The following is a 26,000-nucleotide window of genomic DNA, read 5'->3' as shown; positions in this document are numbered from 1 at the left end:
GTCCAATCGGAATATTGAAACTGATATTTTGTATAGGAAATGTGACCTTGTGTGATTAATAGGAGGTTGTATTACATTTATTTGTGATTAGCTAATGTTTTTTTTTATATATTAGTCTGACTGACTCTCGGATAATTCTGTTTTCTTGTATTTCGTGAAAAGTTTGGAAAATATTCAGTGAGAAGCTGTTTATTATTATTTTGGATTAGGTGACGACGAAATATTAAAAAAAAAAAAAAATCAAATGAAAGATTTAAACTTATTTAACATTTAACACTTCCCCACTTTTCCGTTCATAGGGCTATGATCGATCCCACGTGGATGATAATTTTTATAATAAACCTTTTCCCATACTCTCCTTCCCTCATCCCTACCCACCTTTATGCATCTCCTCTTATTCCTCCATTTATTTTCACTCCTTCGTTCCCCTTCCTTCCATCGTCACGCGCTGTTTTTCCCTCGAATTTCCTGTCTGTCTCCTTGATCGATTCCCAGCGTTACTCGAGTGGACTGAACACCCTATGGGGTTTCGGGGGATACGCTAGCAATGGTATTTATAGTGTGACTGTTATTTTTTATTTTATGTGTTATTTATTTAATTTATTTATTTATTATTTTTTATTATTATTATCTTTTATTTATTTTTATTTGTTTACCTGTTATTATTATTTTTTTGTCCTTGGCGGTTTCATTTTTTCCTGGTTGTTGGCGTTCTCTCGTTTCCCGGGTGTTGATGGTGTTTTATTTTTCATGATTGTTCGTGCCTCTTCTTCCTCTTATTCTTATTCTTATTCTTCTTTTTTTTTGCTATTAATGCCACTTCCCAAACCATTTTTTTTGTGTCACGAGGTTTTTGATTAATGTTTTTAAAACTCAAGTCAAACGAATGTGTGATTTTGCATACATTTCATCACATTTTTTACCCATGTGTTTTATTATCTGCTTTGCTGCTGCGTTCGTATTTTCTCAAAATGTAACGGTCATTGTCGTCATTTTGGATACTGAAGAGAGCAAAACGTTTCACGAAAAAAAACGTTTTTAGCTTCTCAGAGTCATCGTTTCTGCACGATGTCTCACCGCCTCTTGTTGTCTGCAGGAGCATTCGACTCTCACTTTGGCAGTTGCAAGACAGGACCTTGGTGTGAGTGTTGCAATCCGGAAGGCGAAAGTCATTTACTGTTTTATGAGATAAGATATATATTATACACAAAAGAAGAGCAAGATTGTGTGTGGTCGACGGGTTCGGATCGAAACCCGTGTCAGCGTCTTCACACACACACACACACACACACACACATACATACATACATACATACATACATACATACATACATACATACATACATACATACATACATACATACACACACACACACACACACACACACACACACACACACACACACACACACACACACACACACACACACACACACACACACACACACACAGAGTATCCGTCTGAAGGGGTTTTCCTGCCTTCGGTCATTTCCGGCCCGACAGGTCATCATCGGTGGAGTGTGTCGCCGCTTTGGGAACCAGGTGTGTGTGCGTGTCCGTGTTTGGATGGGTGTGCGTGCGTTTGTTTGTCTGCGTGTGTGCTTGTGTGTGTGTTTGTCTGTGTGTGTGCGTGTCCGTGTTTGGATGGGTGTGCGTGCGTGTATGTGTGTTTGTTTGTCTGCGTGTGTGCTTGTGTGTGTGTTTGTCTGTGTGTGTGCGTTCGTGTGTGTTTGTCTGTGTGTGTGTGTGCGTGTTTGGATGGATGTGCGTGCGTACATGTATGTTTGTGTGTGTGTGTGTATGTATGTGTTTGCTTGTTTGCGTCTCTTTTTCCTGTATGTTTCAGGTCTGTTTGTCCTACGTGTGTGTGTGTCTGCCCTTTATCTGAGGAAATTGTTATTGAATTCTTTTACGTGAAACTGAATACATTGCTTTCGTCATCCGTGGGTGCAAGGGGTCGGGGTGGGGTGGGGTGAGGGAGGGGGTTGAGGGAAGTGGAAGGGGTAAGGGAGGGGGTGAGGGGGATGGGGAATGGGGAAGGGGGAGGGGAAGGGGTGGAGGGAGGGAGGGTTGAGGGGGAAGGGGAAGGGGAATGAGGAGGAGGGAAGAGGAAGGGATGAGGGAGGGGGTGAGGGGGAAGGGGAATGGATGAAGGGAAGAGGAAGGGGGTGAGGGGGGAAGGGAAAGGGATGAGGAGGGGACAGGGAATGGATGAAGGGAAGAGGAAGGGGTGAGGGAGGGGGAGAGGAAGCGGTCAGATAGGGGGGTGAGGGGAATAGGAAGGGGTGAGAGAAGGGGGTGGTGACGAGGGAGGGGGGTAGGTCAGAGGTGAAGGCTGGAGAAGTAGCATTAACGAGGATATTTTCGGGATAACAATAGAATGGTAATTATAACACTGATGCATGATGGTAGAAAATGAGTGACGCATGATAATGAACGTATTGTTGATAGGATTTATGATCAAAGGGGGGTAATGAGGGAATAAAAGTGTGTTCAAAAAGATAATGATTATAATGATTATAAGAAATAATGCACGAGTAATTGGTAGAATTAGTAAGACTGATGATGTTAATGATGGTAAGTGTTTAATTCTAATGATCTTTCTAATATTCATGGTAATGGATTATTGTCAAATCATAATAGTTCCAATGGCAATGATGATTATATAGTGTGGTAATATGATATCTATAATAATGACGATAATGATCATAATGATGATGATGATAGTGATGATTACATTAATAATAGTGATAATAACAGTAGTAATAGTGAAAACATTGATAATAGTGATAATAAGAGTAGTAATAGTAAAAACCTTAATAATAGTGATATAACATTAATAATAGTCATAATGATGATGATAGTAATGATAATAATAATGTTAATAATTGTTTTGATGAGATTGCTGAAAATGACAATGATAAACAAGAGCTAAAAATGCCGGAAAAGGAAAGAAAAAACACAGGCCCACCTCGGAAGAGACACACGACCCACCGCCACCTGCTCTTCCCCGCCCACCTTCCCTCTCGGCACAGCGCAGGTGGGCGGAAAGCGTCACCTGTCGCCCCGCTCGCGTATATACGTGTATTTTGTTCCAGTTTCCTTCGTCAGAGTTCGCTGCCTCCCCCTTCCCTCCCTCCCTACCTCTCTACCTACCCCCTTCTCTCCTTCCTTCCCTCCCTACCTACCCCCTTCCCTCTCTCCCTCCCTCCTTCTCTCCCTCCCTACCCCCTTTCCTCCCTAACCCCTCCCCTGCCTACCTACGTTCTTCCCTCCCTCCTTCCCTCTCTCCCCATTTATCCCTCCCTCCCTCCTCACTACCCCCTTCCCTCCCTCCTTTCCTCCCTCCCTCCCTCCCTCCCTCCCTCCCTCCCTCCCTCCCTCCCTCCCCACCCCTTACCGCCGCATGCGATCTCCCAAACCGCCGCCCATTACCCTACTGACGCCCACTGGCCTACTATCCCCCGCCCACTCACCCCCCCCCACACCTATCCCCTACCGCCACCCTGTCCGTCTGGTTTCGGAGGCCGTTGGGGACAGTGATTTTTACGGGCGCGGACGAGGGTGGGCGTGAGAGGGGAGGGAGGGAGGGAAGAATGGATAGATGGAAGGAGGAAAAGAAGGAAGAATGGAGGGAGGGAGGGAGGGAAGAATGGATAGATGGAAGGAGGAAAAGAAGAATGGAGGGAGGGAAGAATGGATAGATGGAAGGAGGAAAAGAAGGAAGAATGGAGGGAGGGAAGAATGGATAGATGGAAGGAGGAAAAGAAGGAAGAATGGAGGGAGGGAAGGAGGAAAAGAAGGAAGAATGGAGGGAGGGAGGGAGGGAGGGAAGGAAGAATGGATAGATGGAAGGAGGGAAAGAAGGAAGAGTGGATAGATGGAGGGAGGGAGAGAAGGAGAGGGAAGGTGGGAGTGAGGCGGAGGGAGGCAGGGAGAGAAGAATATAGAGCCGAAGGAGGGAGAGAGCGAAGAATGCATAAGCGGATGAGTGAAGAGAAGAGGGAGGGAGGGAGGCGGAGAAGGAGAGATGGGGAGGGAAGAATGAATAGGTAGATGGAGGGAGAGAAGGAGGGAGGGATGGGGGTAGAGGGACGTTTGGGTATGAGTCGGTGAGGTACGCACATTTCGCACTTTATGGTGACCTTGGCTTGAATATTCAACGTGGAGTCTCTCTCTCTCTCTCTCTCTCTCTCTCTCTCTCTCTCTCTCTCTCTCTCTCTCTCTCTCTCTCTCTCTCTCTCTCTCTCTCTCTCTCTCTCTCTCTCTCTCTCTCACCCCCTCTCCCTCTCCCTCCCGTCGAGTCTTTTCATTTTCCTTCTATTATTCTCATTTATTCTCCTCTGCCGGCTCTCCATTCTTTCTTCTCCGGAACTTGTTCTTCTAGCCGTTACTACTACTACTACTACTACTACCACAACCACTACTACTGCCACATCTACTACTACTTCTACTTCTACGTCTACTACTACTATTATAACCACAAAGCTATTACTACTGCTCCTACTACTATAGTAACCACAATACTACTACTACTACTACTACTACTACTACTACTACTACTACTGCAACGCTCCCCCTCCCCCCTCACCATGGCTCACTAATTCATATTTATACGGCTTAGGCGGCTTCCCTCTTCAAGCGACACCGATTGTAGGGATTGTGAAAAGATTGTGATCAGAAACCTCGAGGCCCAATGTCGCTCTTTTTGTTTGTTTTTCTTTCTTTTCAGTTTTCTTGTTAGGGTGCTTGTATTGTGTGTGTGTGTGTGTGTGTGTGTGTGTGTATGTGTATGTGTATGTGTTTTGATCCCAACCCTATTCTTTCTTCTCTCTTCCTCATGGTTTTCTCTCTCTCTCTCTCTCTCTCTCTCTCTCTCTCTCTCTCTGTCTCTCTCTCTCTCTCTCTCTCTCTCTCTCTCTTTCTCTCTACCCCCCTTTTTCCCTCCCTCCCTCCCTCCCTTTCTCATTCTCTTCCATTACCCTTCTTCAAACTCTTTCCTTCTCCTTTCCTTAACCCAGGAAGTCGAACATTCTCCCCCTTCCCCCCCCCCCCCCACCGCCTTCCTCCCTCCACTCCGCCGGCAACAGGTGGTAGGGAGAAGGGAAGTAGGGGGTAGGGAGGGAAAGGGGGAGGGAGGAAAGGGTTAGTGAGGTGGGGAGGGAAGCAAGACGGGGATGGGGGGAGGGTGAAGATGGTAAAGGAAGTGAGGTGGGGGAGAGAGGAGGAGGAAAAGGAGAAGGACCGAGGAGTAGTGTAGGGGGAATGGTGTGGGAAAGGGGGAGGGGAGCTGTAAGGGGAGTGGGGGTAGAGGAAAGAAGGAAAGGAGAGAGGGGAGGGAAAGAGGAAAAGGAGAGAGGGGAGGGGGAGGATGGAAAGGAGAGAGGGGAGGGGGAGGGGAGGAGGCGAAGGAGGAAGGAGGAAAGGAAAGAGGGGAGGGGGAGGAAGGAAAGGAGAGAGAGGGGGAGGAGGAAAAGAGAGAGGGGAGGGGGAGGAAGGAAAGGAGAGAGGGGAGGAGGAGGAGGAAAAGGAGAGAGGGCAGGGGGAGGAGGAAAAGGAGAGAGGGGAGGGGGGGAGGCGAAGGAAGAAGGGGGAGGAGCCTCTCGGTTGCGGTGCGTCTTGCCATCTGCGGCTGGAAAGAACACCGCCTTCCTCCTCCTCCGCCACATCCTCCCCGGAAGTCTTGCCGCACGCACGCAAACACACGCACTCACGCACTCCCCCTCACACCCCCGTCTTGCCTCTTTCCTCTCTATCTCTTGCTCTTCACACTCGGAGGAATAAAAAATTTGCCTCCTCGATATTCTCTCTCTCTCTCTCTCTCTTCTCTCTCTCTCTCTCTCTCTCTCTCTCTCTCTCTCTCTCTCTCTCTCTCTCTCTCTCTCTCTCTCTCTCTCTCTCTCTCTCTGTATGTGTGTGTGTGTGTGTGTGAAAGAGAGAGACAGAGACGGAGTGAGAGTGAATGAGGAAGTTAGTGTGTGTGTATCTGCGTGTACGTACATGTGTTTATGTCTGTATGCAGGTGTCTGTGCACGTGTATGCATTCGTGTACGTGTATGTGTCCGAGTGCGTGCGTGCGTGCGTGCGTGCGTCTGCCCAAACATCTGCGGTCCTCTCCGTCGCCTTTGTCTATGGCGTCATCCTTGAAGCACGTGAGAGAGAGAGAGCTGTCAATAAAGATGATTTTCGCATTTTCCAACTCCGCGCGATGTTTAGGTCCGCGTGTCGACGTAACCTCGCATTCCCTCCTTCTCTCCTCCTCCTCCTCCTCCTCCGTCTCCTTCCTTCGTTGTAAATCCCATCATTTCTGTTTACGTCGAAGCTGCTATTTTTTTTTCTCTTTTTTCTTTTTTTTGCGCGGTAGAAGCTGCTTCCTATTGATATAGGATGGAGTGTCTGCAGAATGAGGACCTCGTGGTATGGATTCCCCCCTTCCACCTCCCGCACCACCCCCCACCCCCCTCCCCCCACGCGGAGCAGCTGCTTGCGAAGGAGGCGCTGCTGTGTGCGTGTGTGTGTGTGTGTGTGTGTGTGTGTGTGTGTGTGTGTGTGTGTGTGTGTGTGTTTGCGCGTGCGTGCGTGTGTTGGGGATAGGGGGTGGGGGTGGGACGGCCAGCTTGCGCTAGTTCATTTGCGCAGGAACGCTCTGGTCGAATGGAAGGGGGTAAGAAGAGGGGGGAGGAGAAAGAGGAGGAGGGATTGGAAGAAGGAGAAGTAGGAGAAGAAGTTAAAGGAAAAGAAAGAGAAGGAGGGATTGGAAGAAGGAGAAACAGAAGAAGAAAAGAAAAAGAAGAGGAGGAGAAGAAAGAAGAAATAAAAGAAAACGAGGATTAGGAAGAGGGAAAAAAGAATGGGAATTCCTCCTCCTTCCTCTCTCATTTTTCCGACTACACAATCGGGACCGAAGGAAGCGGAGGAGGAGGAGGGGGAGAGGGGGAGGGGGAGGGGCACGCGGTAGGATGAAAGGGGAAGAGGGGGGGGGGAGAAAGGGGGCGTGTCCGGACATTTTCTCAAGGTCTGCGAGTTTGTATCATAACTATTCGTGGTGTAGGATCCTCACCTCGCTCTTCCTGGCGTGTTTATGAAGTGTTTTTGTTTTTGTTTTATATGTATATATATATATATATATATATATATATATATATATATATATATATAGAGAGAGAGAGAGAGAGAGAGAGAGAGAGAGAGAGAGAGAGGTGTGTGTGTGTGTGTGTGTGTGTGTGTGTGTGTGTGTGTGTGTGTGTGTGTGTGTGTGCGTGCGTGCGTGCGTGTGTACGTTTTGTCTTCTATTGTATCAACGTATCTATCTAAATGTCTGTCTGTCTACGCCCATGTCTCTGTACTTACGAAAAGGTGGGTGTTCGCGCGTATGTTGTGAGCGGGGTGAGCGATCCCCCCCCCCCCACCCCCCTACCTGCCCAGCCACCGCCCGTTCAGACGCCCCCAACCACGTGGCGATCCGGCCAAGCCCAACAAGCCCTACCAAGCCGCCTCGATGTCTACGGACCTGAAAACCGAGCGTGTCGTTGCGTGGGTGATCTGCGTGTGCGTGCGTGCGTGCGTGCGTGCTTGGGGCCTCGTGTAACTATGGGTCGTTAGTGGGGGTGGGGGGTGGGAGGGTGGGTGTGGGGTGATCGAACAGCGGGCACACGGCAGCTCTGATTGGCACCTAAAGCCCGTGATTATTATTGATCGAGGTGGGAAAAAGGGTGTTTACAGTTTGCTTGTTGGTTGGTTTAAAGCAAAGAGTTTGATATGATTATTGTTATTATTGCTGTGGTTATTATGATGAAACTCTGTGTGTGTGGGGGGGGGGTGTTGTTCATTCGTTCATTGGTCTACGCCGTGTTCGTTCATCATTGGTGAACACGAAGGAGAGATAAAAACCAAGGGGCAATGAACAGACGATGAAAGGGAAGAAAAAATAGACTCCAAAGTGCACCTAACTGCGACAGCGATAAACCTCAATGGCCGGTAAAAGCTCGCATTGATAATACATTGACGTCCCGCCGCCGGTGATGGTAATGGTGATGATAATGATGATGGTGATGATGATGATGATGATGATGATGATGACAGTCGCGACGAAGAGGTGAAGAGGTACTGTCGTCATCGAGAATAGCCCACTTTTGCCCCCGCATTCAAGCCCCACGCTCGCTTCGATTTCATGTTGACTTTCACAGGTTAAAGAGCCTTGAGTATAGGTATTAAGTGCAAAGTATCAGGGGCGTACCGGTCAGAGCCTGGGTACTGGGCCTAGGCATCCGCAGGTATTGGGAACGGATCAAAGGGGGAAATAGAACTGGTAATAGAGGGATATGAATAGAACTTACCAGTCGATTGTAGACATTCTGTTTAGCGAGACAATATTAGAGAACGAAACAGAACAGGCAATAGAGAGAGATAAATAGAACTTACCAGTCGATTGTAGACCTTCTGTTAAGTGAAACAATATTAGAGAACGAAATAGAACAGGCAATAGAGAGATAGAAATAGAACTGTATACTGTATACAGTATACCTAAACAGGTATACTGTATACCTGTTTAGCGAAACAATATTAGAGAACGAAACAGAACAGATAATACAGAGATATAAATAGAACTTACCAGTCGATTGCATACCTTCTATTAAGCGAAACACTATCAGAGAACGAAGCAGAACAGATAATAGAGAGATATGAATAGTATCCGATTGTAGACCTTCTGTTTAGCGAAACAATGAGAGAATGAAACAGAACAGGCAATAGAGAGAGATAAATAGAAGTCGATTGTGGACATTCTGTTAAGCGAAACTATATTAGAGAACGAAACAGAACAGGTAACAAAGAGATGTAAATAGAGCTTACCAGTCGATTGTAGACCTTCTGTTAAGCGAAACACTATCAGAGAGTAACCCCATTGGCGTGCGTTGCATCCTGAGCCGAGGCAGCGAGTGCGTCTAGCTATGCAATTAAGGGGTTACATCAACATGCACTTGCAACAGCTGTTTTCACTATTCTCTCCGTTGTGTCCTTTGTTGTAAACGCGTGTCCTCGTCTTTTGTTGTTGGGTTTATTCGTAAGAGAGGTGAGGTTGGAAAGTTTTTTTTTTATGAAAGGGTGTAAAAAGGGAAATGAAGGGGTGTAAAAGGGTAAATGAAAGAAGGTAAGGAGAGAGAGGAGAGGGTTAAAGGAAAGTAAGGCAAGACATGAAGGGAAGACGTGGAAGAAGGGAGATAAAACAAAGGGATATCGACCAAAAGAAAAAGGAAGGGATGGAATAAATGGAGGATGAAAAAAGTAAGTCAAAACAAAGACATAGAAGGAAATCCCGTACAATAAGGTAAAACGGGGAAACACGAACACCGAAAACCCGAATCAAGGAAGAAAAACAAAAAAGGAAGTAGAAAGAAGAGAAAAGAATAGAAATGTGGATCGGAAAATTAAAAAAAAGAAGTTCACACGGAAGGTTAATATCATCCAACCTCCACCTGTATTATGTTACGCCACTTAACCTGCCAGAGGTTGTGGTGGTACTCTTATAGAAGTGACAATCGGGGGGGGGGGGGCTGTCAGCGTATTGGGGTTGTGCCAAGTGTGCAGCGTGCGTAAAACGGTAGAAAAATAGGGTAGAAATGGGAATTCTTCTTTATTTATAGTAAAAGGTTGTTTTATTTGGTGTGGATGCTGCTTATAAAATGAAACCTGAATGGAAAAGCAGTTCGCCAATGTTTGCTGTAAGACTTATAACGTATTTTTTTGAAATAGAAATTACGCTTTTGATATTAAAAAAATGGAGGGACGAGGGGGGAGGAAGGAGGAAGGAGGGGGAAGGAAGAGGATAGCAGAAGAAGAAGGAGGAGGAAGAGGAGAAGGAGGAGGGGGAAGTAGAAGATGGAAGAAGAAGAAGGAGGAGGAGGAGGAGGAGGGGGAAGAAGAAGAGAAAAAGGAAAAGGAGAGAGAAGAAGGAAATAGAGAGAAGGAGAAGGAGAAGGAAAAAGAGAAAGAGAAGGAGGAGTATTGAGACGCCACGCCCCCTATTGCATTATCTAGCGCCACGCTCCTTCTCCCCAACCGAGACGGGCAAAAAGCGTGGGGGAAATTTTTGCGTCAATAATCAGTCTGTCTGTTATTATATTTTGTTATCACTGGCTTTCTTCTTATTCTTATTGTTGCTTTTTAATTTATTATTATTATCGTTGTTATTGGTATTATTATTGCTGTTGTTACTAGTCGCAGTAGTAGTTGTAGTATTATTTTTTATTAGTATTGATCCTTCTTGTTTATCATCCTTTATGTTACCTCCTTGTCGTGAGCGAGTGAGATTTAAGCTAGAGCGAAATAACCCCCTCCCCATCCCCATCCCCCTTTTCCTCCTCCCCTCCCCCCTCCCCCTCCCCCTTCCCCTAGCCTCGCGCCCTCTGCATGGCAGCCGCGGAAGAGCAACCGACCACGTGTTCTGCTCGACGCTACCGGCTGCGCGTGCATGGCGTTGCGGCGTCACTTCCAACGGGAAAAGGGTGGGGGTGGGGGCGCGGGTGGGGGCGGGGGTGCGGGTAGGGGCGGGGGTGCGGGTGGGGGCGAGGGGAGGGAGGAAGGGAGGGAGGGGGAGAAGACCGGATCCATCCCCCCCACTTTCACCCCCCACCCCACCCCTTCCTCCTCCTATTCCCCTTCCCCCCCCCCTTCTCCCCCGCACTTCTCGTGCCTGAATAGGAGACGTGTTGTGGTTTTCGAAAGTTGTTATTTCTTTCATTATTGTTATAGTTATTGTTATTATTATTGTTATTGTTATAGTTATTATTGTTATTGTTATTGTTATTGTTATTATCATTATTTTTTATTATTGTTATTATTATTATTGTTATTATCATTATTGTTATTATTATTATTATTATTATTATTATTATTATTATTATTATCGTATAATGACTTGACTATAAACTGTTGTTTTGGATTCGCCAATACCACTTTCGCTTTATAAAAATCTAGTACGCACTGCAGGTAATAAGTGATGATATTGATACTAGTTATCATTATTACCATTATTATCATCATAATTTTTATCACCATCATTATTATCACCATCATCACTATTATCACCATCATCATTATTATCACCATCATCATAATTATCACCATCATCATTATTATCATCTTTATCATTATTATTATTATTATTATTATTATTATTATAATGATAATACGTTAATTAACCCCAACTCAGGTAGCCTACCCCAACCGGCGTGTACCTGGTGTGTGTTTAGAGAGAAAGGCAGCGGGCATTTTGAATGTCCTTTCGCGGCCGTTGTGAAAATAGAAAGCCCGGGGCCATCTTCCCGCCCCTCAGGCTAGACCGGTGAAAATTAGGGGGGTGGGGAGGGAGTGGGGGCGGGGAGGGGGGTGCTGTTGGCCCAGGTGTCTGTGTTTGTGAGAAATGTAATTCTAGCTTCCTCCTGTCGTGTGTGTGTGTAGGTGTGTGTGTGTGTGTGTTTATGCGTGCGTTCGTGCGTATGTGTGTACGCGTGCTTATGTATGTGCTTGCACCTGTTCGTTCTCGAATAAAGAAATGCATAGAGCGATGTAGAGACTGAAACAACGTCCTTATCTTCGTGTCCATCTTTCATGCTGGACGCCGAGAGAGAGAGAGAGAGAGAGAGAGAGAGAGAGAGAGAGAGAGAGAGAGAGAGAGAGAGGGGGGGGGGGGGATCCACGGAGCCGGCTGTGGCTTGGCTGCAGTAACACTTCCTTAGCACGGCTCTCGAACCGCTTGGACGTGCTGGAACTTCTGGAAGCTTTTTAGTGCCGGGGTGGGGGTGGGGGTAGAGGGGGTTGGTGAGAGTTGGAGAGAAAGGGGGGGGGGCTAATCTGATTCATGCATTTATTCCATTTTTTCTTCTTTTTTTTGGGGGGGGGGGAGACTGATTCGATCCATGCTCTTATTCCATTTATTTTTTAAGATCAATTTCAAATATTGAATACCACACATATGAACTCTCTTTTTTATATATTATTTCCCCCTCTCGCTTTTCGGGCCGAATTAGAAAAAAGTCGTTATCTGTACTTCCCTCAAAGGTTAAACTGGACGACCCACGCACACTAAAATGCCCGTGAAAGCTATATAATAACTTACTGTGAGGGGAGATAGACACAGTTTGAGGGGGAGGGGGAGAGGGGAGAGGGGGTAATGCGGTATTCCCTGTGTCCTTTTTGTGGCAATGTCGAGAGGCTAAGTTAAAGGGGGAGAAGGGAGGGGGGAGGAGAGAAGGGGACAGAGGGTATAAGGGCCACGTGTGGACTGCATTGAAAGTTCCGAATTATTGACTTGATATATTGATATATATATTTTTTAACCTTCGCGACTCTGGGACATTTTGGTTTTGGAGGCCGTCAGATGAGGGAGGGGTAGGGAGGTAGGGGAGGTGGGGAGGGGAGGTAGCCACGCTTACTGCAGATAGTCTGGTTGCCTATAACCTGCCTGACTACCAGCATCTGCCTGGTATTTTGCACCCAGGCAGAGGTCTTCTTCATGGGCGCGTCTTCCCTTCGACCTTTCTGTCACCATCAATGCCGCTCATATTTTTTTCTGGTCTGATATCGTAAAGCCTTGTAATAGATACAGAGCATCACTATCTCCATTCAAAAGATAAGAATGCAAGCTGTGTATATTATTGTATGAAAAGCCAACAGGTTAGAGGGATGTTGTGCAAAAGTAGCATTAAAACCCGGGTCCGTAAACTAGCACATTCAGCACACGTACGAGGCCACAGGGGGAATCGCAGAGGTACAAGTCGAGCACGTATTATTACGGTGCGGGCGAGACCTTGGGAAATTTCGTTATAAGCCATACGGATCCGCCTTTAAAAGTTCAGTCAGGTGAAGCCCTACATACGACTGTCCTTCAACGGCGTATGTAGCGCGTTGACGACCTTGGAGGCGCGAGTTCAAGTGGAATAAGCCCTCAGCCGATCAGTTGACGGTCGGGAAAACACGTAGGCGGGACCACGTGGTGCTGTGTCTGTGGGTTTTAACAGACGCAGCCAGATTCGACCAGCGAACAGGACGTAACGCCGATGGTGAAGGAGCTAGAGCTTGACTGGAAAATATCCTAACCCCCCCCCCCCTCCTAGCCCCGCCTCAGCCACCTGCTACGGTTGGTAATGAAAGGCGTCACGCAGGCGGTTCGGTCTCGCGCGCTTCGGAACCGTCGAAGGCAGCGGTTCTTGCGCCGGGAAAGTATGTGACTATGTAAATTACACGCTCATTAGAAACAGGTGCAGACGTTTTATTTGTTTGTTTTATATAATACAGTTTGTAATTCCACACGCATTCGCGCACGCGCACGCGCACACATACACACACACACACACACACACACACACACACACACACACACACACACTCTCTCTCTCTCTCTCTCTCTCTCTCTCTCTCTCTCTCTCTCTCTCTCTCTCTCTCTCTCTCTCTCTCTCTCTCTCATACACACACTTAACATACTCATTTACGTATTCACCTAATTGTTTATTTATGAATGTCAGTAAAGGCTATTCTGAGTGTGCGTGTGACATGCTGCGTGATTCAATTAGCATACCCTAACGACCATCATAAATTACAAATTCCACCTATCCTCATCATTCCTTCTCTTCCCTCTTCCTCTCGCGGAATTTATATGCCACACTATCTGTTGAGAGCAATTGCAACATGGCTGCAAGAAGCGCGGGCCCGTTAGACACATTGGCAGTTTTTTTTCCCCAATTGCACCGAAGCTAAAATTATCATAGCTCGCCGCGCCCGGGCCTTCTGCAAGTGTCCAAAGGGGCGGGCGGCGAAGGGACTAATGTGTCAATTTGTTCGAATGCGTTCTCGTGGCCTTCTGTTTCTCTCCTTTCTTTCTTTCTATTTTATTTTCTTTCTTTCTCTTTGATTTTCTTCTTCTCCTCCTCCTTCTTCTTCTTCTTCTTCTTCTTCTCCTCCTCCTCCTCCTCGTCCTCCTCCTCCTCCTCCTCCTCCTCCTCCTCCTCCTCCCTATCCCTCCTCCTCCTCCTCCCTATCCCTCCTCCTCCTCCTCCCTATCCCTCCTCCTCCTCCTCCCTATCCCTCCTCCTCCTCCTCCCCCCTATCCCTCGTCCTCCCCCCTATCCCTGCTCCTCCTCCTCCTCCTCCTACTTCTTTTCTTGTAACTGCTCGTACATATTTCTACCTTAAAACCATTTTTTTTTATTGAAATGCTTAATTTTCTTCACGGAATAAGTTTCATTGATTCGACTCAGTTCAGTGATTCAATTTGTTGGCCAAACCACGGTGTATTTTATCTTTTTCTTTCCTGTTATGACGGTTGATATATTCACATGTAGGCTGCGTTTGTTTACAAGTTTAGACGGCTTTTACTTAAATATATATTTAAATTGAGTTTGTGTTTTAGTTTTGACAATATAATTTGATTGTAGATGGTTTATTGCTACACTTGTATGTACGGTACTTCAGTATCCTTAAACCAACAAACCATTCATTTAACAATCCGTATGTTAGGGAACAAAAGATACAAAAGAGGAGTAAACCCCAAATCCTAGCAAATGTAAAAATTATACAGGCATACTATCACAGTGTCCTCGGCATTTAAAACAAGCACAGACAAACTTATCTATAGTGACTCGACAGACGACATTCAGCAAACCGAGCAACCACACAAAGAAAGAAAAGAAAACCAACAAACAAACGCCTAAACTAGAATAAAGAATAAGATCCAACAACAAAAGGGAAAAAAGATAAAACGCGGAAATGAATTGAAAAGACGGAGTTTGTGGTTGAGCTCCTGCGAACGCGGGGCGAGACGCGGGTTGAGAACTTCCGCTGTCTCTCGGCGATTTCTGCTTCCTCATCCGGCTAAAATCTCCCTTGATTTCTGCTGTAGAAGGACGCCGGAGAGGGAGGACTTTGATGTACGAGATTCCGGAGAGAGGTAGTTGGTGGATATGGATAGGGGAAAGGAAATGGGGGGGAGGGGGGACTAGGAAATGTTATGGGTACAGGTTAAGTTCCTTTTTTTCTTTAAGGTTTTGATTGTTTCAAGAAAGATAAGTTGGTTTTAGTGCTGGCAGAGGGTAGAAGTATGCCAGAGGAATGTGGAACTTTAGTGAGTAAATAGTGCAAGAGAAATAAAGAAGTTATATGGGCCATGTTAAAGAGGGATGTTGAGAGGGCTTAGGGCCTGGCCTTGGGCTACACCACACAGGGACACATTACATAATATCCTTAGTCATGTTAGACTGTAGTGCTGTTGTTTGTATGTGATTGCAGGTTTGCTTAAAGGGAATGTGCCTTTGGGGCTGATTTAGGATGTTTTTTTGTACTCAACTGGGTTTTTTTTTTGGGGGGGGGGGAGGTAGCATTGCAGTCATTTTGGGAATATAATATGCTGTATTTTATTATTTTCTGTCTGTCACATGTTCAAAAACTTCGTTCATAGTTTTGGGCAATAGGAATTGGTTATTTAGATTTTTTTTTTTTTTTCAGAAGTTTGTAGCAAATTCCAAAAAAAAAAGTTTGTGTGTGCATGTGTGTGATTACAAAAACAAAGTTTTGATGTGGGCTAAATATGTAAAGAAAAATGGGCCTGTACGTATAGTCTATCATCCTTGACAGATAAGTAATGTATTCTGATTTCTATTGTGTGCAGCAGTGCCTCACATTAGTGCATGTCTATCCCACACAACAGGAAAAACATGGGACAGAACAAGAAAAACAGGATGACAATACAAGACCTATAATTACTAAGCCAGGGTGTGCCTTCAGCAGCAGCCAAAGGAAAGCATTAGGTGGTCTTTTCTCTTTTAAGTCACACCCACAGAGGCAATAGATATTCAAGTAAAGAATGGAGTATTTGGCAGTGTAATAGAGACACTTTTGCATTTGTTAAAGGTAATATGTTTTATATATGCATATGTTATTTTTATGTGTGATTTACTTCAGCCTCTCTACTATACACTGGCAACCCCAACAGGTGTGATTTTGCATCTTGGATTGGTGTATGAAGGTTATTCAGTGGTTTCAATGTTAGGAGTATATCCTATATCCTTGCCATTGAGGGATAGACATGAACATAGATTATGTGTATTATGGATATCAACCATTCAACTCAAAGTTCAAAGTCTGTGATAAGAAAGGTAGTTTTGTGTACTTATAGGAAAATCTATGAATTACATTTGTATTCAGTTTTATAATGTAATGCATTACTCTCTGTAAAGTGATGTATATTACAATATATAATATAGTTGTAGGCTATTATGGAGATTTTATTATTTTTAATTCTTTATATTTACTGAACTCTAAACCTTTTCAGTTTAAGTAAAGTATTACGCTATGCTAAAGTTCCCTTTTCTTTTTCCAGGATGGCCTTAGGTGGAGGCAGTGAAGGGGGCCGATATGGGTCTGTTGGAGAGAGTGGGGGGTTAATGTGCGAGTCACAGCACAGTGGCAGTAGTAACAGAAGAAGCGGCACCAGTAGTAGTGCCAGCAGTGTAGTGGATGACACGGATCACAGCCTAATGACCCAAGACGTGTATCAGCGGCAGCCACTCCTAACCAACCATGACCAGTACATTAGTACTAATGGGTGAGTATGTCAGTGATTTCTATTACATGTTGAAGACAGCGATGTAGTGCTGAAATACATTTTGTACGTGGTTGTTATATTGGTTTGTTGTTGCTGTTAAGGAAATTGTTCAAATAAAAATTTATACTCTTTCTCTTGTTACTAGTAACGTAATGCATTCATAATTATTGCCAACCTTGATTCCTTTTGTCAAAACTAGTTTTGTTGCTTAACAGATTTATTTTATTTTACTGTTCACAAGTATGGTTAAATTAATGTGACAAAGTCAATTTCAGATTTTTATAATGAGACATTTGATATTGTAAAGGGCTACTAAAGGTCATGCTTCATTAATGGATATTAGTAACTCGATATTAGATATCCCATGTCAGATGACTGGACTCACGAGTATTTACATGTGAACACAACAAACTAGGGATGTATTAATCTTTGGATGTTATGTGGCAAAGGGTTATTTCTAAATATTTTCTTCCTTTAAAGGGTCAGCAAGGATGGAGGGAGTGGAGGCTACTACGACAGCAGTGGAAGCAACGGCATGGTGAAGATCCCTATCCCAGCACCACACCGAGACGAGCCAAGGTTCCCAAAAGAGAAATCAAAAACTTTATTTGGTAATTACAGATTCCTTGTTTTATTGGAGTGAGTGCTTCCGTGTGTGAATGAGTGCTTCCATGTGTTAGTGAGTGCTTCAGTGTGTGAGTGCTTCATTGTGTGAATGAGTGTTTCAGTGTGGAGTGCGTGTGTGTGTCTGTGTATGTCAGTCTGTCTTTACATGTCTGTGTATTTATGTAGTTTGCCACATTGCTCTATATGATTAATGATTACAAAATACTGGAAACACCTCTTTGTATACTTTATCTTTACCAAAGTCTCAAATTATTGTATAGAATTTAAAAAGTGATTATGTTAATCTCAGCAAGTTGTACAAACAGGTTTAGCATGCAAGGTTTGTGGGATAAGCAGATGTGCATGTTATGTGCGAAAGATCATTTTCAAGGCAACAGACACACATCTCTTATTTTTTAAGCTTTCAGGAAGATCATATCAAATGGGAGTATTCACATCTGTTCTCTCTTTTTTTCAGCATTTATGTTCCTTTGTGCCAATTGGATATTCACAACAGCTTCCTTGGCACTCACTCATGAAAAAGTGCCAGATTATCCACCACTGCCAGATGTGACGCTGGACAACATTTCTACAAAAGAATGGGGCCTGGATGCCTCAGAATTCATCATCATTTTCTCGGTTTATTTGTGTGTTATGGTTGTCATTTTCCATAAGCATAGGTGAGAATTTTTGATTCAGATTTTTTTGTCATCTCTCTCCTGCTACGTCTCCCTATCCTCTTTCTCTTTGTTTCCTCCTTCCTCCCTTTCTCCTTATCTTTCTTCTTCTCATTCTCCTCTCTCTCCCTTCTTTCCTTCCTTCCTTCCTTCCTTCCTTCTTTCCTTCTTCCCTCCCTCCCTCCCTCCCTCCCTCCCTCCTCCCTCCCTCCCTCCCTCCCTCCCTCCCTCCCTCCCTCCCTCTCTCTCTCCCTCTCTCTCTCCCTCTCTCTCTCTCCCCCTCTCTCCCTCCCTCCCTCCTCTCCCCTCCACTGTAGTTACATGCAGATAATTATATATAAAGATAAAAAGTGAAATAACCAAATATTCATACAGCACTTTCCTCTTCACAGGTGGATCCTCTTTCGACGCATCTTCCTCATCATGGGATTGTTATATTTTTACCGTTCCATTACTATGTATGTGACAGTCCTACCAGTAGCCAACCCCAATTATTTCTGTGATAAAAAGGCAAATTATACTACGCCAATACTGGTAGCAAAAAGAGTAATCCAGTTGCTCTCCGGCTTTGGCCTCTCAATCAATGGCCAACACACCTTCTGCGGGGATTATATCTACTCGGGACACACTGTGTGCCTAGTGCTGGCCTACCTAGTTATCCGTGAATGTAAGATGTCTCTCTGTTTTAGAATGCCAGTTGAATATACTGTGTGAGATAATGTGTATAATCTGTGTGAATGCAACTACAGATAGTAAAAGGATAAAAGAATAATGGATTATCTAACTTTTCCATTTCATCTGCAGATACACCTCATCGATGGTGGCCAGTACATTGGGGTTTTGCTCTGCTAGCAATTGTTGGTGTGGTGATGGTCCTTATAGCCCGAGGACACTACACTGTTGACTGTCTTATAGCTTACTACATTACCACACGTATATTCTATATGTACCACACTATGGCAAATAATGCCAGCCTCAAGGTGAGTATAGTGAAATATAAAAATTAGGATTGATACTAAAATTGTTTTGTCAAAATCAATGCCAAAGATATTGTAGTTATTAATGATATATGTGTTGATAGAGTGTTTGTTTAATTATTTTATGACATAAAAAGGAAAGATAGGATTACAACATTTGCATTTACTGATTTTTGTAAAGTTTACATGACTCATACTTAATATCAATTTGTATGTAGTGTTTTCTCTCCTTACTAAAGACTTAATTATATTACAGGAATCAGGGCAAAATAACTTCCTTGAAAGACTATGGTGGTACCGTCTTTTCTGGATATTTGAACGGAATGTCCAGGGTGTAATTCCTCGACACTACGAGTGTCCATTTCCATGGCCTAGGAGATGGAGCAGCAAAAACCCACAAAGGACCTCATAGTTCCATAGTGTGCTGTATTATCCAGGAACTGCATTTGAACCAGTGAAACACTGATATACAGCCTCAAGATAGTCAGTTTTTTTTTTTCTTTCTCTTTTTTTTGTATGTGTGGATTTATATTTTTTGGTTAATTTTAATCACTACCCCTCAGTACATTGGAGCCATTGAAGATGTAAATACTTGTATTCATTGTGTCTGAGGCATGGACAACCCCAAAAGTGAAATTATTGTTTCTGTGAAATCTGACTTGTGATAACAGAACAAGAGTTTTAATACTGGAAGAATTCCCAGAGAATCATGGAAAGAAAGAAAAAGTTACATTATATTAATGGTATAGCCACTTTGGAAGCAGAAAGTACTTGATACTACTCACAATAATACATCTAATGGAAAGAAAGTGAAGTTTGTGCACTGATAAATTCTCAAGCTTTTGCTGTGCTGCCAGTTTAAACACACAAACAATGGGTTTCTATTGGTATGTAACATCACAAGTCCCAGATCCGTGTCATTATCAAAATCCATACGAGTAAATATACTTGATTTTTCAATGAAAAAATGACTTGAGCTTGATTGCTGCTTTTGTTCTGCAGTTTACCTGTAAGGTCTTTAAGTTGATAACTATTTAAGGGGAAAAAAAAGGATTCATGTTTTTTTTTTTTAGCATATGTTTCAATTCATTGATATTTTTAGTAACATTATGTGTAAGTTTGTCACTTGCTCAGGATATTCATAATTAGATTATATGTTGCAAACTATTCATCATGTTAATAGTTTCCATATTTTCCTTATTTGTGTTTTTATGTTTTTTGCTGCCCAAAATGTTTTATTTTGTAGATGTTGTATTAGAATATGTCATCATAACACCTAAAGTAAAATGAATCCTTTCACCATGTTTTAATCTTAAAGAGAATTTTATTATAAGCAGTATTATAAGCATAGAAGTAAAATTTAATTCCTAAGGGGTTTTGTGATTAAATTGGTCGCATAGAACATAATTGCTAACCAGGAATTTATCGGCTATTGGGTATTAAATTTTTTATGTTATCATTATGCACGTAATAGTTAAAAATGCAAAATTATGCAAATAGACAAATCAGGTATTGATAATGTTTATTAAAAATTAACTGCTGCTTAATTCTACTCAAGCTTAAGATTGTTCTCTTTATTATTTATATAAAGTACCTATGCTGATGATGATCTGGGGCTTGGGAGATACATACTAAGAGGAAGGCAGACAACCAGCTTCCATGTAAACTACCAGTACTTGGGAACATTAGGAGAGACTTTGGTGTCATATAGATGGGATTAAATATTCAGGCCTTTTTTTAATGAGCCTTATTCATTAAACTATTTTGTATATGCCTATTAAGCAGATAAAGACAGTTTTAATATCGAGTTTAGCAGTTAAGAATTTTCAATTGGTATTTAAAAAAAATTAAAGTGAAGAATCTCCTTGCTTTGTAATGATGATTAGGGTTCTCAAGTAACATGAGATTTGAGGCAAGGAAGTTCTACATAGTGCCAATGAGTTATCATATTAAATTTAGTCACTGAATCCCCATCTCCATTTTCATCTCATCTCTAGAAGAGGTCAGTTGTTTGTCAGAATACATGTAAATGTGAGATAGCTACAAGCATGATAATATTTGTTTTAGTTTCCATATGTCTACAGGTACTGGTTGATACCTTGATTATTCATGTATATGATTTTAATTTGTATAATAATGCCATTGTCTTTTGTTAAGATATGCAGGGAGGTGGAATACTGTGGTTAAAGAATGTGTAATGTTCTTTTATAATTTCCGAATCTCCTAGTGCCAGTCCATCAAGGTCACAGTATACAGAAGTGTTCCACATGTTGAAAATGGTTTCAAATTGAATAGTTTATCTGTGTACATTTGAATATTGTGATATCTATTTTCTCTCTTCTTTAATATGTTTTGAATGTTTCACTGTAAGAAAATATTGATATCGTTTCCATGTTGTAAATGTTTTTAACCACTCACTTTTTTTTTCTTAGAAAAGCTATGTAAATATTTTTACCAGTTTCATTTTTAGTTCATGAGGATTAAATGTTCATGCTCCTTGTATACTGTGACTTGTTTATTGTGATACTGAATACTCACACTTAACTCACAATCATTTGTGGTGAACAGTGTAGTTTTGAATTTAAAAAGAAGAAAAAAAATTATATAATTATTAGTCGGCTTGAATAGATTGTATGTATATTTGAATGGTAATTGTACAAAGTGTATTCATGTCATGCTTACTTTTATGCAAGTATGCCTTGTGGATCATATTTTTTGAGAAATGTCCATTTTATCCATTGAGGAAAACAATGAATGGCATCAGCCTGCATTGCAAAGCATTCAGGTTTAGTCATCAGGAACTACACACTATTATAAACTTTAAAAATTACTGGAATTATGTGGTATTGTAGAGCTATGATAATGGTATATTTAGTATCTATACTTGAAAGTTTAGCCCCTTTAAATTGCAATGAAACAAACTTTACATATAGAAAAAACAAACAAGTAAAACATGAATACCAGATGTGAGCTGATACATTCTAACTGCAGCTGAAAAAATTGGCAGTATGTTAACAAGGGAAATTTAATCTTTCTTTATAGTACAAGATCTTTAACAGTAATAAATATTATTTTTCATTGGAATAGAGTTTCATGGCAAAAAGCCGCTGAGTGATTCAGATTTTTTTTTATTAGTAATGTACATAGTGTAAAATGCTTCCAGATTATAAATATTGTTTTTTATACTGTGTATAAAGTGTGTAAAGTAGATATACAATCATAGAATCATTTATTCAGGGATGGTGCTTTTGCATTTTGAAGGTGGCATGAAGTCATTGGAAAAATGTGAATACAGACAGATCATTCAAATTTTGTTTGATGAACACTCCCTGCAATTGGTAATTTTTTTTCCTTCTTCCTGTTTTGTAATGCCCTTTATATATATAAAAATTATCCACTTTAAAGAAATTATATTTGGGTTTGTTAACAATGGAAAGTCCTCCTCAGTGGCAAAATGTGTCAGTGTTCATCTTTCTCAATTTTTCCTGTAAAACAAATTTTGTCTTCCAGTACGACATATATTCCAAAATCCTTTAAAGAAAAATAATAAAAAAGTAAAAAAAAATGTGTACAAACTAGTTCTTGCATCTTTCCAGTTAAGCGACAAACTTACTATTAAAGGGCATAAAATAAAGAAATATTTCAGCAAAGTACTATAACTTACCTGTTACAACCATTCACAAGGTACAGCAGATGACTGAAGAATTTGATTGCAGAGAAAACCTATAGAAAAGTTTCGGAAATAGCCACTCAAGCCTTGATCTTCCATATCTTTTTTATTTTTTATTTATTTTTTATTTTTTTATTTAATTTTTTTTTCAATTTTCATTTTAGGAGAGTCGGCTTAATTTGGGGTACATGTGGAAATTTTACCAAAATGGCATTGCATGTGCAGATGTTATGAAATAAGATTTGTTGCAAGTCACAATTTTGGTACTTGCAGGGGTCATCGGTAATAGATCCCAGAAATGCCATAGTTTTATATCATACAATCTTCCATGTAATTTACTAAGGGGAAATATATCATTCTGATGCACACCACATTGAAGGCCTGACTTTAAGTTGAGTACATAAGGCATTCTAAACACAATTTTTTTCTATCCCCCTTCTTTTAAATGTCAATCTAAAGCTTTTGTCTGCTCTAGAAAAATAACTTCTTTTTGATATATTAAATCACAAGTAGAAAATTTACATGTTTTTGTCTTAAAGTATACCGAGTATGTCATTTTAACCTACGGCATCTTGATAAGCTAAATGACCGACAAAGTATACAAATATATTTTCAAGATGGCTATCATTCAGACTGGTGACAATATGAAAAAAGTATAAAGCATTTGATTGGGAACTAGTCAAAGATTTGATATGTATTAGACATTACCTCAATATGAAAAAAGGGAATTTAACCAAAATCTGCTAGTTTTTTATGCTAAAATATATGGTACTAAAAAGCCATTTTCATATTGCCTTTTATTCTAATAAGGAAATGTGAGTCAGTTGTTTTAATTGTTAAATACATTGGTTATAGAGTAATGGTCTGATTATATTTTAAGTGTAAACTACACATCCTATATCAAATACTTTGTGATGTATAACTACTATATTTGCATATCACTTAATTAAAAGTATAGTTTTGATATGGTAAATTTTTTGCCTTACATATCTGATGTGTTTTTTCTCATCATTATCAAATGAGCTGTGTACTTGTGCTGAATAAATCAATAGTTGAAAGAAATTTATATGGTTGTCATTAAAAGTAAACCACCCTTTACCCCAAATATCATTCTAAAATAAATGGAAATTTAATATTCAAATGATCGGGACTAATATACATTGCAAATTATTTATTTTTTCACACACACGCACACGCACACGCACACGCACACACACACACACACACACAAAAACACACACACACACACACACACACACACACACACACACACACACACACACACACACACACACACACACACACACACACACACACACACACACACACACATATTATATATATGTATATATATTAATACGGAAGGAAGAGGGAATGGTGCATATGGAGGAGAGGATGGGGTGTGTTGGGAGAAAGAGGGATTGGTGGAACGAGGAGGATGGATTTTGGCAAATATTTTAAATGGAGAGGGATTGGAGGGTAGATGAGGGAGCTGAGTATTCTTTTGGGTCACACAGATTTCATCAGGCTGTGGAGCGCCAAATGTCTGGCTGGGTGGTCAAAATACCAACATTTCTGACATGATGGGGAAGGGGTCTATATGGTTGGACAGGGAAGGACACTCCATGAATATAAAACTCATGGGGGAGGTCACATCTAAAGACACTAATCTTGGCAGTATTTGTGTAGGACTTATGCTGGCCTTTGGGAGGAAAAGTAACATTACTGCAAGGAGCTCGTTTTGGCAGTCTGACCAATTCTTGTCATAGATAGGATAATCAGTCAGGGAGACAGAAATAGTTCCAGTACAAGTATTGAAAAAGGAGTGAGGTTCTGCAGGAATAGGTTTGCCAGTGAGGTCAGTCAGGGTAGAGAGAGCACAAGTTTGGAACTTAGATAAGGCGTGAACAATTGGAACAGCTGTGAAACTACTTACTTGTTTTAGAAGACATTGTTGCTGGAGAAAGGTATTGTCAGAGTAATCACAAAGAATCAATTCCACTTGGCTGGGCTAAAGAAAATACTCAAAAGGTTTGCAGAGGTGAAAGCAGTAGAAGGATAAGGGTGGGAGGAAATGTGGTGGTGTGGAGTGAGGTAGTACTGTGAGGAAGAGGACAATAAAGCTGAAGAGTAGTAATAAGCAGGGAGGGGGTAGACAATGAAGAAGACTGTGCCTTTCATCCTTTCAGTAAGGCATTCACACCTTAGGAAGAGGATAGGAGAAGAAGAGAAGGAAAAGGAAAGGGCGAGGAAACCATGCAAAATTAGTTGAGACAAGAACTTAGGTCCAAGGCAGGGGAGCTCCCCTACATTGGGCCCAGGTCTCTGTTTCCTAAGTCCCCCCCAATATAACAACAAGCAAGGGATTAGGGGGTTGATATTTTAAGGCTTCATAATAATGAATGTCTATAAAAATCAACCATTGCACACATACTTTACAAAATGTACAATTCTGTCTTTCAAAATTTAGTAAGATCTTTGGCCTTATTACATACACTGCTATCCAATAGTAAGATCTTTGGCCATATTACATACAATGGCATCCAAACACTTCTTATGCATTTAGCATAAATACCCCCTCAAACAATGAATTAAAACAAGTGCATCTTACACGTACATAAAAATGACCCAATTTTATTTACTAGTTCCTGTTCCTCTGTCTACTTCTGCTTGTCTGTTATATAATACATGTAACAAGTAGCATTACAGATATGTATGTAACATGTTTTTGCATCAGATTTGCCACTATAGTCACAATTAAGAAACTGAAGTTTTTCAGTGGATTTAACCTATTATCCAAAGCTTGATGTTTAAATGTAATAAAGTCATATGATCCTAAAGAGACATTAAAAATACAATAAGTTACAAATTTACAGTGTAAGACAACAGAAACCGGGAAAATTGACTTTTTATTGTTCTCAGTGCTCAATGATTTGGGGGGGTAAGGTGGCCAAATACTGTGCTAGTGTCCAGGAGTTTGAGCCTCTTTTATGGTGCAAGTGCTTAGTACCCCAACTATTTCATATAGGGAGACAGTGAGCTAGTTCGTGTAGGTTCCAACTACGCATCATTCGACTTGTGCCATTATCTATTTGATTAATTTTTATTAGACAACCATACAAAGTGCTTATAATAGTAGTAATTAAATTTTTACATTTAAATTTAACTTATGCTATACTTTCAACATAATGTCTAAACATCCCAAGCAGCACTGGTGATACGTGAATTCATCAAAACTATAATACTTATCTTAAAGGAACACTTCATTACTTATTCATGTCAGTTTTAAATTATAAATGAATAAAAATAATTTCTGAAGCTTACATGTATGATCAGTATTATTAGAAATGTGTCATACTACAAATATTTATAATTCTACATCTAATACAGTCTATGGTTATTTTGTTATTGCTAATTACAGTCAAACAAGCCTGAAAAAAAGATTTTGCCTCCTAATAGGATAATTAATCAAAAAA

The 26,000-nt window shown here is 41.6% G+C and overlaps 1 protein-coding gene across 6 annotated transcripts in view; it reads left to right on the top strand.

Annotated features, from left to right (window-relative positions):
- Positions 1-23,586, top strand: part of LOC113816345 (phosphatidylcholine:ceramide cholinephosphotransferase 1) — a 40,048-nt gene extending 16,462 nt beyond the window's left edge. For 2 of the 6 annotated variants that reach the window (XM_070142985.1, XM_070142983.1), the window contains exons 2-7: positions 16,370-16,594; positions 17,075-17,205; positions 17,679-17,880; positions 18,270-18,544; positions 18,682-18,857; positions 19,111-23,586. In XM_070142985.1, the coding sequence (XP_069999086.1) occupies positions 16,371-16,594; positions 17,075-17,205; positions 17,679-17,880; positions 18,270-18,544; positions 18,682-18,857; positions 19,111-19,266 (1,164 nt within the window). In that variant the 5' untranslated portion in view covers position 16,370 and the 3' untranslated portion in view covers positions 19,267-23,586. Of the gene's footprint in view, positions 1-14,793; positions 14,922-16,253; positions 16,595-17,074; positions 17,206-17,678; positions 17,881-18,269; positions 18,545-18,681; positions 18,858-19,110 lie in introns of those variants that run through there. The other 4 variants (XM_027368391.2, XM_070142987.1, XM_070142986.1 and 1 more) reach the window with 4 other exon arrangements.
- Positions 23,587-26,000: the final 2,414 nt, after the last annotated feature.

This window comes from Penaeus vannamei, chromosome 30 (genome assembly GCF_042767895.1).
Source record: "Penaeus vannamei isolate JL-2024 chromosome 30, ASM4276789v1, whole genome shotgun sequence".
NCBI classification, from domain to species: Eukaryota; Metazoa; Arthropoda; class Malacostraca; order Decapoda; family Penaeidae; genus Penaeus; species Penaeus vannamei.
Note: the sequence above shows the minus strand (reverse complement) of the source record. Positions and strands in the feature narration are given on the sequence as shown.